This window comes from Octopus bimaculoides, chromosome 6, assembly GCF_046866305.1.
Source record: "Octopus bimaculoides isolate indiv1 chromosome 6, ASM4686630v1, whole genome shotgun sequence".
NCBI lineage: Eukaryota > Metazoa > Mollusca > Cephalopoda > Octopoda > Octopodidae > Octopus > Octopus bimaculoides.
In genome coordinates, this window is record NC_142933.1 from 21,642,887 (window position 1) to 21,656,332 (window position 13,446).

The 13,446-nt window shown below is 35.7% G+C and overlaps 1 protein-coding gene across 3 annotated transcripts in view; it reads right to left on the minus strand.

Moving 5' to 3' along the window:
• Positions 1-12,859, minus strand: part of LOC106871480 (TELO2-interacting protein 1 homolog) — a 37,385-nt gene extending 24,526 nt beyond the window's left edge. For all 3 annotated transcript variants that reach the window (XM_052968993.2, XM_052968992.2, XM_014917958.3), the window contains exons 1-9: positions 12,798-12,859; positions 9,537-9,731; positions 8,462-8,604; positions 7,792-7,867; positions 6,022-6,173; positions 5,574-5,692; positions 5,151-5,244; positions 4,120-4,300; positions 1,382-1,590 (exon numbers count right to left, since the gene is read on the minus strand). In XM_052968993.2, coding sequence (XP_052824953.2) covers positions 1,382-1,590; positions 4,120-4,300; positions 5,151-5,244; positions 5,574-5,692; positions 6,022-6,173; positions 7,792-7,867; positions 8,462-8,604; positions 9,537-9,731; positions 12,798-12,814 — 1,186 coding nt within the window. In that variant the 5' untranslated portion in view covers positions 12,815-12,859. The remainder of the gene's footprint in view (positions 1-1,381; positions 1,591-4,119; positions 4,301-5,150; positions 5,245-5,573; positions 5,693-6,021; positions 6,174-7,791; positions 7,868-8,461; positions 8,605-9,536; positions 9,732-12,797) is intronic.
• Positions 12,860-13,446: the final 587 nt, after the last annotated feature.

Consider the following 13,446-nt stretch of genomic DNA (forward strand, 5'->3'; position numbering starts at 1 on the left):
CACAATGAGGATGATGAAGACATAGTCTCATAGTATTTCACCCCAGTAACAGCCATTCAGCTGCAGTCATGCTCAGGTAACATCATAACGAAGGGAATATATGAGCTGCGATAATAATATTTGATATTCATTGAAGAAATATTTCTTCAAAATACAAAATATCAAACCAGTGTATCTTGAATATAAATATCCCTATAAGAGGTTTAAATATCCTCATTGTGTCTATATATATATATATACACACACACACACACACACACACACAAATAGTTCAGAAGCAGACAGTATTGGTACAAGGTATTAAGTACACCAAGCAATCATTTAAGGCACTAAAATCTGTAGATACCACACAAATTCTGAATATCTTCGATAAAATTCCTTAATCAAACTAAAAGCAAAGATATTCAAAAAAACATGAAAGGCAAAAAGAATAATGGAGTGAGTATCAGCTTGGAATGAATATATATATATATATATATATATATATATATATATATATATATTCATTCCAAGCTGATACTCAGTAATAATAAGGTGGCCAGCAAGTTCACACAATTACAGGCACAATATAAGGCAAATTTCGATACAGTAGGGTATAAATGCCATTTGCTAAAATCAGAGCCAAGGCTCAAAAACCAACAGAAACTCACAATAAAGATGCACACAAGCAACGCAATGAAAATATGAGAAATAGGCTATTTCTCATATTTCATTGCATTGCTTGCTTGCATCTTTGGGAGTTTCTGGTGGTTTTTGAGCCTTGGCTCTGATTTTAGCAAGTGGTTTTTATACCTTACTGTATCTAAATTTGTCGTGTGTGTGTGTGTCTATGTGTATATATATATATATATATATATATATATATATTGGTAGACTCTTAATCCAAGAGTAATTTACTGCTGAACAACCTGCACTGATGATTTATTTATAGTGATCAAATTTTTGTGTTGCTTATAAGCCCAGTCATTCCCTCCATCAAATCGACATTGCCTGTACAGGTGCATGGTGTGGAACACATCAGATGTTAAAGTGATTGCAGAGTAATGCACTGCCTGATCTGAGAACCAAACCCCTCAATCTCCCGATCATAACTGCAACACCCTAACTACTAGGCCATGCACCCTCACATATACATATACGTGTATATATATGTGTGTGTGTATATATATATATATATATATATATATATATAAAACATTAGGGTAAAAAATTAGATATTTATTAATATCGATTTATTACCAGGAAGCAAGCACATTAAAAGTATCAGAGAGATTCAGAAAAAATATCTGAGATCTCAAGGGATTATTGTATATGTATATATAAAGAAGTGGTCTTCTCGCTCTACTCTCTCTCTCTCTCATATATATATATATGATCTCACCTGATGTTCTTATTTGTCTTGGAAGGGTTGTAACCAGACCCAGTAAGTTTTCTTCTAGAATCTCCACTAAGGTGCGTGATTGTTCCTTCTCTTGTCTCTGTTGAAATATTTTCAATGCCTTCTCTCCCCTTGATGCGACATTAGAGTATTTGTCACAGGAGAGTATCACTAGAATTTCCAATAGAACAGGGACACTGTTGGACATACTCCTGAAAAATAGAAATATCTATATACATATATACATATGTTTGTATGTGTACACACAAAGTTATATGCAGAATGACTGAATAAACTGTTAAAGAGAAATCTCGAAGTTCCAGTCAACCCAATATGTGTAATAAATTTGACTCCACTACCATATATCCTAGCATATAGGTCACACTTTTTTTACAAAAAATTTCGATAAAAGCCAGGAGTGCGACCTAACCACTCAACATCAAAGAGATCTGAAGTGTACAGCAGTGTATCTAGTCCAGGCATGTGGTCTGGGCTTTTCAATTTTCAAGTTGTTATGGAAGGAAACATTTTTGCAGCGTCTGTTTACTAAAAAGCAAAAACCGGAAGTTTGCATATTGATCTTTTTGACAACATCGAGTCAACTGCAAATACCTATTTTGACAACCCCAAACTAAGGGTGCGACCTATCCGCAAGTATATATAGTAAATGTATTGAATATTTACATCGCTAAATGTTGGTTATTGCTTTACAATTTAACATTCCCTAACACTTCCTAATGCCAATCACTTTACAGAGTGTACTGGGTATTTTGCTTTCTTTGGCACTAGCACCAGTGAAGTTGCTGTATAGCTCACAAAACGAAGATACCCTTCAGCTGAGTGAGGCTACAGTAGAGAGGAGGTGGCTTTATGCTTGGAGATGAGGGGTTAGAATATGAAAGAAAAGGCCAGAACAGATTTGTTGCTGTAGAGAAGCTACACATTTATTCACTTTATAGAAGAATGAGGTGTGAGCAACAAGGGTGGAGATGAAAAAAGAAATGAAATAGTGGTAATAAGGTGTTATAGTTGACCTAGGTATAAGAAAGTGAATAGGAGTGGAAAAAGAGGAAATAGGGTGTGTGGGTGGGTATAGGTTGCAAGAGTGTGAGATGGTTAGAATTGGGAATGGGTGAAGGATGGTGAATATAGCGAATGAGGAACAAAGATTGAAGGGTGATAATACATAAGAGTTGGGAGTGAGCTAAGGAAGAGTTAGTGATGACTGACAATACAGAAAAGAGTGAAGAGTATTAGAATAATAATACAATAGACAGGGAAAGGATGAGAGAAAGGGAGATGATGTGTAGGTGGATAAGTTACAAGAGTGTAAAGAGAGAGAGGGTGAGAGGAGAATAGAGAATTCTATAGCACAGAAAGGTGATTAATATAAATTGGGAGTAGAGAAAGACAATATTAAGAATGAAAGATGAATGTCAAGGGAAATATTTCCTGGTAGTGAGAAAGAACTCTGGCATCAAAGATAAAGATAATGAAATATGCTGTTCTCTCATTTAAATACAGCAGCAGAATACTGCACTTAGGCAGGTAATAGAGGGGCCAGTGATAGAGAGATGACAGGTGGTGGGAAGGCCTGGGGAGGAAATTGGGCAAGGGGCCTTAGAGCTTCCAGAATCTCAGTTTTGCAAAGATGAGCAGGTTTTCTTGAGCATTTCCCCAGGTATCCCATTGCCATCTCCTCTATGAGACTCAAAGTCACAAGATCAGCCTTCACTACTTCATGCGTGCATGTGTGAGTGCATACATAGGTGAGCACACACACATACACGTGCATAAATGGATAACTGTATAGGCATGTAAGTGTGTAAATGTATAGGTGTGTATGTATGTGTGATTGTAAATGAATATATGCATATGTGTATAAATGGATATTTGTGTATGTCTGTAAACAGCATGTGATGCATGAATGAATGCATGTGCAGATGTGTAAACGGATGTGTGTGTGTATATATATATATATATATATATATATATATATATCCTGTGCAAGTAGCACGTAAAACACACCATTTGAGTGTGGCCGTTGCCAGTACTGTCTGACTGGCCCTCGTGCCAGTGGCACGTAATAGCACCCACTACACTCTCGGAGTGGTTGGCGTTAGGAAGGGCATCCAGCTGTAGAAACTCTGCCAGATCAGATTGGAGCCTGGTGCAGCCATCTGGTTCGCCAGTCCTCAATCAAATAGTCTAACCCATGCTAGCATGGAAAGCGGACGTTAAATGATGATGAGATATATAATATATATACATATATATTGTGTACATGTGTAGGAGTGTAAAGTGATACAATTATATGTGTGGCTGTCTAAATGAGTGCAAGTGTGTGTCAATTAACGTGTTAGCATTTAAGCTATGCAAATCAGGCCCAAATATTCTACCTGTTTTATGTTCAAACTAGCCAGATCTGGCCTCTCACACCTACCCTGCAATGTTGTTTTAAAAATAAACAATCACATTGTTGAAATCTTAAAGGTGTAAGATAATGAATGGTTAATTCAAAACAATGTAAATAAACAAACATTACACTTGACAGTAATCTGACTGCTTAAGAGTTAAGCATAACTGCATATAATCAATGTATATATTGCATGTATGTGTACACAAGTGTATGTGAATATATATGTATATGCATGTGAAAATGTAAATTAAACACATAAGAGTACAAGAAAAAATAGCATCTAAAAAAAATGGAAAAAAAGACGTTCAGAATATTAAGTTACCTTGTACAGTTGTTGAGTATAGCATGAGCCCACTCCACTAAACTGAGTCGTACTCCTGAATGATAGTGCTGTCGAATACTCCCAACTTGCTTGACTATTATGAGGAGTTTCTCAGCTGTCTTTTCACTCCATTTTTGATCTCTGTTGACAATTAGATTACGGAGTTTTTCGTTCTCAACATCTGAAATTTCAGTAAAAATATATGACTCCAACTCTACAAAAATTCTTTATAAATGTTTGAGTATACAAACAGGAGAAAAAGTAAACAATACATGTTGTAAAAGTCTCATTTCCTTAATTATTTAAATATCCGAGAAAGGAAGTTCCTTCTCATTCATTTTTGTTGTGAATTGGATCAATTCTTGAAAGCTATTAATTAATGGAAACTTGTAAGATCTTCTTTATTTCTATTCCAAACAATGAAACAGTCATCCAAGAACCCCTTCTAGTTATCTTTCGAGTGGGATCGAAAATGCCAATTATAAATAATGTTGGATCAGACATGGATTTTTCTTCTAGAAATCTCATCACTAGTGTTGCAAAAATCTGTCTGACATCTGTGCTCATTGCCATCTCTTTTATTTGAAGGTGATATAGGTAATCAGAAAAGTAGCTGTTGGGTGACCACTTGAGAAATCTAGGTGCTATAAACATCATCTTTTTAATGGTAGTATCCCAGTATGGTCACAGCCTCTAGCTGGAACCAAAAGAGGATTAAAAAAATATGAGCTAATGGTTCTTGTTTTCATTTATGAAGCAGAACTCTTAAGTTTCTCCTTCACAATGGATTAACTACAAAGGGTGAGTCTAGGTAAAAAATACATTGTTAAATGTTTTCTTTCCATCACCTAGTGACACTCTAGTAGATACATACACACGCACGCACACACATACAAGAGAGAAAGACAGACAATGCAAGATAGAAAAAAAGGAGAGTAAAAGGATGAGACAGAAATACAGAAAGATGGTTGTTACAGAAAGCTTAGATAAACCCATAAAAGTAAAAAGTATAAGATTGAGCACATACTCACCAGTGTTTAGATGATGTATGTGTTTCTGACTCTCCTCAATTAACTTGTCAGTCATTGTTAGCAGCACAATCTTCCTTAAGGTGTCAATAGCTGTCTAGAGAAACATATACTCTATTATTGTGTCATTAGTTTAAATCATTGGACTATAGTCATGTTGAACACTACTATAACATTATTTATTATATGGTGTGTGGACAAATATTTACTTTCTGAAATCTTATATTATCATTTAAATGAAAGTTCATTACTGATGACATTTCAATTAATATTTTTCTTTAAATAAGAACATTATAATAAAGGTCAGCTTCAATGGGTTGACATTAATCATGTTAATACCAAACTACCTTCCACTGTCTTTATTGCAAAAGTCAACAATACACATGATATAAACGACAGTGGATTAGAAATTAAACAACATCTTACTTTAATTACTTGGTGGCCCTGGATGTGGTCCCCAGTGACAACTGAACTTAAAACAATTGAGATCCTAGGTAAGAAGGAGGAAAACATGTTTCCACACTTCACACGGATTTTTGTGTTACCTACAAAAACAAAGCAGAAAACACTTGAATAAGAAGAGAGCCTTTATATGGTAGCAGAACCTACTAGAAACAGAAACTAAATCTCCTTCAAATTACATGCAGTCTTTAAAAAAGGAACAATACAATGATGTAGTTTTAGACAGATTTGGACTGTTTGGAAACAAAAAGAACAATAACAAGATGATCATTGTTGTAATACCATTGTTCATAGTTGTACTGGATCAGGGGTGACCTGGCACTAAACAACAATAAAAGCCATCATTTCTAATTATAATGTTTATTAATGCTAACACTTATAATGTAGAACCAAACTGAAGTTGATTTCTTACCATTATCATATAAACTCAAGGCAGCAAGGCAATCCATAGCTGACACCCGTAGTTTACGCATCTTCTCATGTTCAATGAGAGACAGCAATGATGAGACTGTGTGTCCCAGAAGTGTGATGTTCTTCACGGTGTAGAGATCAGTGAGGACACTGCTGCAATGACAGAAGCTACAGATATTAACAGATAACAGATGAAATATGTAATGTTCTTCACAACACAGAAAGAAGTTTGAATAGAGTTGTAATTAGAAGCTGCAGATATTAACAAATAACAGATGGAGTATGCTTGGGGAAATAAAGTATGTAGGCTACTTAGATAGATCCCTTTCTTAGGTTGAGCAAAAAGAGGTTCCTCAATAAATCTAAAAAAGATTGTGTTACACATTGTTGATAGTGCTTGTGCTGTTTTGTAACCCCTAGTGGTTCCCAACCCAGCAGACCCACTTCACACAGATGGTGGGTCAAACAGTTCAAAGTGATTCACACATACACTGTTCTAGATATACTTTCACAGTACATTATCACATATAGTGCAATAGTATAGCAGTTTTGACATGGTGCACCTATTCAAAGCGAGTTCTGATGATGGCTAGTGGAGTTTAGGCAAGATGAACCTTTGTCATAGCATGCTATTCCTCTGATATTACCATTGGTGGTGTACATCTCTGTACAATGTTTTGGACAGCATCATTGAGGTTGCTGGTATTTTTGTCTGCGTTTGATACATTTGTCTAGATCGAGTGGGAATGATAATTAAGGGTGGCATTGTAGATGTACCTATGATAGTTGGAGCTTGCAGCAGTAACAAACATGTCCAAATGATCATTAACTTTGAGTATTTTTATTTCATTATGCAAATTGTTAGGAGGCGAAATGGCCCAGTGGTTAGGGCAGCGGACTCGCGGTCATGGGATTGCAGTTTCAATTCCCAGACCGGGCGTTATGAGTGTTTATTGAGCAAAAACACCTAAAGCTCCACGAGGCTCTGGCAGGGGATGGTGGCGAACCCTGCTGTACTCTTCCACCACAACTTTCTCTCACTCTTACTTCCTGTTTCTGTTGTGCCTGTAATTCAAGGGGTCAGCCTTGTCACACTGTGTCACGCTGAATATCCCCGAGAACTACGTTAAGGGTACACGTGTCCGTGGAGTGCTCAGCCACTTGCATGTTAATTTCACAAGCAGGCTGTTCCATTGATTGGATCAACTGGAACCCTCGACGTCATAAGCGACGAAGTGCCAACAACAACAGTCTTCAACTAGACAGAGGTATGGCATATCTAAAGTTACAAATCATTTGACCAGCTAACTATAGATTCATTCAATCAGGGTTAACCAAGGGCTATTATTGAGGTGTAGGGAAAGTCTAACAACTTTCTCTCCACTCAATCTTTGGAAATTGTCCAGTGAAAATTCACAATGGATTGAAAGGTTTAAGATGCAGGATGAGTAAACCAAAGTTCACAAGTTCAAATAATGATACTAAAGCTGCTACATGTTTTTACATAAGGCATTTTATCCATCTCAAAATACCTGGTTGGGCAGAAGTAGATGAATGATTAGCTTAATGAGTGATGGTACCTGTTGTACAACTAGGTAAGTAGACTGAAGTAAATGTCTTGTCTAAAGAGACAACACAACGACTGTAGTAGGATTTGGTGGTACATATTATATAACAAGGGAGAATGAGGTAAGTAGAGTGTTTTGTCTAAGATGACCAATATCTCAACAACTGAACACCACACACTCATAGTAGAAAGAGTGATATTTACTCATAATTTGAATTCTTCAACAAGATGGACAGGACATCGACAATGGCCAACTTTAGTTCTTCACTTAAAGTACTGACTGAAATGTAGAAAGAAATGGTGTAGTGAGAAAGAGAGAGTGAAAGAAGAGAAGGGATAAAAGTAAAGGATAATGGGAATGGAGAGAGAGAGAGAGAAGGAAACTAACAGATGAGAGGGAAAGAGATTTAAAGAAAGAGTAAATGAAAAAAAAAATGGATAAAGTCGATAAAAAAAATGAGGAGAAAAAGAAAAAAATGCACAAGTGAAAGGAAGTGAAGCAGAGAGGGGAAACAGATAATAATAATTTTGCAGAGGTAATTATTTATAATACCACAATATGAGATATTACTCTCAATGTTTCAGTAATACACGGTGGTGCACCAGCATGACCGCAGCCACTTGGCTGAAACACATAAATAAATAAATACCTTTCATAATTACGTCCACTTAGCCTTCCAATCTTCTCTGAGGTCAATAAAATAAACATAAGACAAAGTAAGGAGATCAATATAATCAAGTAAAATCCTTTTGAGGGTAGTCTCCCAGCAAGACTGCAGTCCAATGATTAAAACCAGTGAAAGAATGAATATCTTGATACATACACTGACAGTAATTCAGTTTATGTGTAAATAGTAAAAAGGACTTTACTCACTTTTATTATTAGACTCTTCTGGGGACCCTAGTAGCACAGTGAATGTGACGAACAGGTCTTTGAATGTGTCCCACTTTTCAATAGTGGCAGCAGACAATACATCAGCAGTACACTGGGCAAGGAGTGTCAGAAACGTGTCTTTTCTAAAAATAGAATTAATTAAAAATGTAGAATAATTTAACAATTTAACAAAGATTCAAAATTTATCAGTACATCCAGGGTAATAACTCTCACTGTTACATTTATCATGAATTATAAAATCTAGTTTCACTACTACTTCAGCATTGAGTAATCTGTAAGGTGGAAGTGCATTACTCTAAAAAAGACACCATCTCACTCATGCAAGTGGATATAAACAGCAATATATGTGTGTTTACTTGCTGAGGCTGGAGGAAGGAGTAGTGCCCATGGCCTTGGCAAGCCTCCCAAAATCAGTGAGCTTGATGTAAATTATGTTTAAACTGTTGAAGGGAGAAGGCTCCAGTGCATTATGATAAACAACCAGTCACCTCTCCTTCTCTCCTAAGTTACTTTACTTGTCTTGATAAAAACCCCTTTTAATAAATAACTAACATACTATATAACAAATACTACTTCAGGTTACTCCCTCCATCCTACCCTAGATACATACTCAGGAAAGACATGGTTTCTCTGCCATAGTGAAGACAACCTACCTAGGAAGAAGTATGCTTCAAATAAATTACTCTAACATGAGATCTGTATTAAAGGGGCCCTCTGTACTATCAAGTGATCTAATACTGGTGCCATAATAAATATACCCACATAACGCTAATAGAGGTTCATGATAGTAATAGCATTTAGTTGGGAAAAGTTCAACCAATTTATCATACATTGATGACAAAGATGGTGATGGAGGTGATGAAAGTGACAATGATGATAGTGATGGTGACAACAATGGTGATTATAATGATGTTGACAATGGTGGTAATTACAATGGCTATAACACTGATGATAGTAACAGTAATGATGATTGATGATGGTGGTAATAATGATTGATTATGATGGTGATTGATGGTAATAATGATGATGATGTAGCAAAAAAAGATTAAATTACTTGCAAGTGTTCTGCTTCAAGATCAAACGAAGAGGAAACAATACATATTCATAAAGCTCTCCTAGAATCTCTCTGTCAACAGCCTTCAGTTGGTTCTTTAATAATTCCAGCTTCTGGACAGTTGGTTCCTTCACCAAACCTACACAGAGGGGTTGAAGGTTCTGGAAGGCCAAACTCCTTTGGAGTTTCTCACCTCTGTATTTAAAATAAATAAAAGAAAACATATTATTATTATTATGTTATTGCTGTTCCTCAACCCCAGGTCAGTCCTGATCAAGAGACCTTATAACCAAAAGAGTTCCAACCATGACCATCCTGTCATTTTTTCCAGACAGTGTACCCCAGACTACATTATCCAATGTGTTCATTTTTAAATTGATAGAGTAACTTTATGAGAAATTTCTAGTAGGGTGAGCAAAAGACATGTCTTAGTTGTTATATAAGGTGGTCAGATGACAGAACTGTTAGCACACTGGACACAATTCTTAGCGTTATTTCGTTCATGTTTATGTTCTGAGTTCAAATTCTGCCAAGGTTGACTTTGCCTTTTGTCCTTTCAGCATTGATCAAATGAGTACCAGTTGAGCACTGGGATTGATGTAATCAACTGACCCCACTACCCAAAATTTGTTGTGCCTATAGCAGAAAGGATTATTATTATTATAGAAGCGACAGAGTAGATGAATCAGTAAAGTGGTGAACCAGTGGCGAGCTGGAATAGAATAGTGAACTATCACATGCAGTATTTAGTTATCTCCCTTTATGGTTCTTAATATGACACAAAAGGTTGACTTAGTCTTTCATTCATCAAAGTACCAGTCAATTTAGATATTTGCCTTATACCATTGCTGGAAATTATTATTATTATTAGGGACTGTTCAAACAGAAATATAAAATATAGTAACATACAATTATATCATAAACAAGACGAGCATGCTGTCTAGAAGCATTTCTAACATAGGTACAAATCACACTGTATTCCAATGGGTACAATTAAATTTAAGGTAGATTTGAAATCAGACCTTATGTATAATTGTTATCTGCACAGTAAGTGCACTGTTGTTTAGACCCACCCCTACCATTAGCACTGATTGAGCAGCCCTATGATCAAATATATACCAGTTGTGACTATCTTATCTTGTTAATACCTAACTCATTATTGTCTTTTTCTCTTCTTTTTTTAAACTATAGTGGGATGTTATTTGAAGGCAATTTGACTGCTACTTCTGAAAGGTCAAATGATATCCTTCACTGGCTCGTTGTTTTTGTTGTAGTGTAACCCCAGATCAATCCTGATCCAGCAGACTTATACTTAAAGACATTTCAATTGTGATCCATCCCATCTTATTTTACAGGCATTGAGTATTGAGGACAGTGTTCTCAAATGAAACACCGCTTTTTCTATTTAAAGATGGTAGGGTAAAAATCTGAGAGATTTGGTTGCTTTTTCTAGCAGCTTGAGTGACTGTCATTTGTAAAGATGAGAAAGTCAAGTGAAAGACTATAGGCTGCTCTACAGTATTTAAGTTTCATCTCTCAATATACTGTGTTCAAGCCACAGCTATTTCACCTTCTGGGATTGATAAAATAAGTACCAGTAATATACTGCTATTAAAAGAATTGACAATACGCCCTACCACTCCTAGAAAATTGCACGAGTGTACGCAGTTTGCAGTATTTTTAGTAGGTCCTCACTTAAAAGTTTTGTTGTTGATGAGGAATAAAATAAACCCAAATAAAGTGTATGATAATCATATAAATGTACAATGTGGTACGAAAGTGTTCAGTATGAGTTGCAAGCCCAGGATCATTATTTGGCAAGCTTTTGGCTGGAGTTGATGAAAATTTTTCGATTTACTTATCATTTAAAATACATATAAACGAATGCAAACATATATAATGATGAATAAAGATACTAATTATTTCATTTCTTTAATTCCATGATGGTCTATGTTTACTTCATAACAGTGTAGTAATTACTTTAAGGTATGATAACACTTACACTATAAAATAAACTAAGAGAAGTAAAGGAAACTACAATACACATCTAAAGCAGGTTACGTTTCACTCATGGGTAATTTGCGGTTCACGGGATTTTCTAACGAAAAATTACCTTGAAAGTTTTAGTAGTGCGGCCCGCAAGATGATGAACTATGTTTCATTGCGACCGCCTTCTCGAAAAAACGATGCCTATACCTACTCAATTTCATCTTTATCACCTGAAATACTCCTAAGTAACTCTATGAGCTCAAAAGATTGCTTTCCAGTGATCGCCTTTTCAGACATGGTATTAAATGAAATTAATCTGAAGTACGCACAAATTCCAATGATTCATATAAGAACTCTGCTGAATTGTTATTTAGAAGTTCGGTAATGTTTTGTGACTAGGAATATACCGTTAAGAACTTAACTTTAGTTGATATCACTATACCCATGTTAAAATTCATTACACTTTATGTCGTTTCACTTGATGTTACACTTTCCAAAAACCCATTAATAACGTTTAGCAACAACCTGCTATATTGACGAATCGATTGTGTTCAAACTTTAAATTCTCGTTTTACTACCACTGTTATTCCCTTAAGAAAAGCATGAACATGACAACATTCTGTATCCTCTTTCTTATCTTTTCTCCGTCTAAAAAATTAGTTAATTTAATTTTCATTATATCGGGGCAGTTTTAGCCCGACAGAACTGACGCCTTTTCAAGTGTCCCAGTCTTGATCATGCAGTCTTTTATTCAGATGGTGTATCTTCCGATAACATAATTTGGCGATCCTTCAATTTAATGTATCTTTTCTTTCTTTCATGACGTGACGACAGGGTTTAATTCGAGGGTGCTTTAGCTGCTATTTCTAGTAGGTCGAACGACGTATAGAACTTTCGACGATTTTTCGTTAGTTCTGAGGAAGTATATCGAACTTCCTTCAAGTTACATCACAGTTAACCAATAATGCAGTGTTAATTGAAGGCTTTTTTGTGTTTTATTTTTTAAAAGAAAACCTCTTTAAAACCTAACCAAGGTATCTTGTCAAATTACAACAATTCAGGAAGCAGAAAGCGAAAGAAAATAATATTCGTTATTTTTATACTTCACAAGTTATAGCGGCAACTTCGTTGTTTCAGTGCTTGAGAAGAAGTGGTATTTGAAAGAAACCGTAAATATTGCTATAACAATTGTGGAAATCACAGTGAGAGATGTGAATATAGCACATAACAAAGTTAAATGGAAAAACAATAAATTATAAAAACATTTCTTACTCCGTAAAACCATCCATTCGAAGCAGTGTTGAAAATACACCGATATTATACTGCGGTGTAATGAAAAATTATTCCCGTTTTAATAATCATCCACCTGACTGGATCCATGACCACAGGACAGAGCAGCGTGTAAATGTTCTTTGTTCTTTTTGGGATTTAAGTTTTACCTTTACAGAATTCAAGCTGGTCGTTGATAAAGAAGTAACGTACTTTTGTTTCACTCATTCAGCTCTTGGGATGCATGGTTACCTGAATTGCTTGGTGTGTGCACATGTGCTTGTGTAGTAGGGGAATATGTTGCTTTAGTGCGTGTGCATGTGTGCATATTCCATATGTATGTGTCGCTGTATGCGTTCAGCCCAGGAACCTCAAGTAGAGAATCTTTGGAGAATTTACAAATTTTCACTGTACACTTAATTGACTGTTTTTGGAAAATAGAAAAACAGATTGCTCTTTCTTCCTTGGAGAACCCCAGCAATTCTAGGTTTTATGCAGCCCAATGTACCCAGGTGTAAATGAAAATCTATAACCTGGATATAAAAGCTGTAGGTTTTCCATTAGTCCTCCATAGATGTTCTCAATTTTTGACAAGATAGTCACATGAACTAGGCAGCTAATTTCTATAACAGTGAATGACTATTACTTCTTG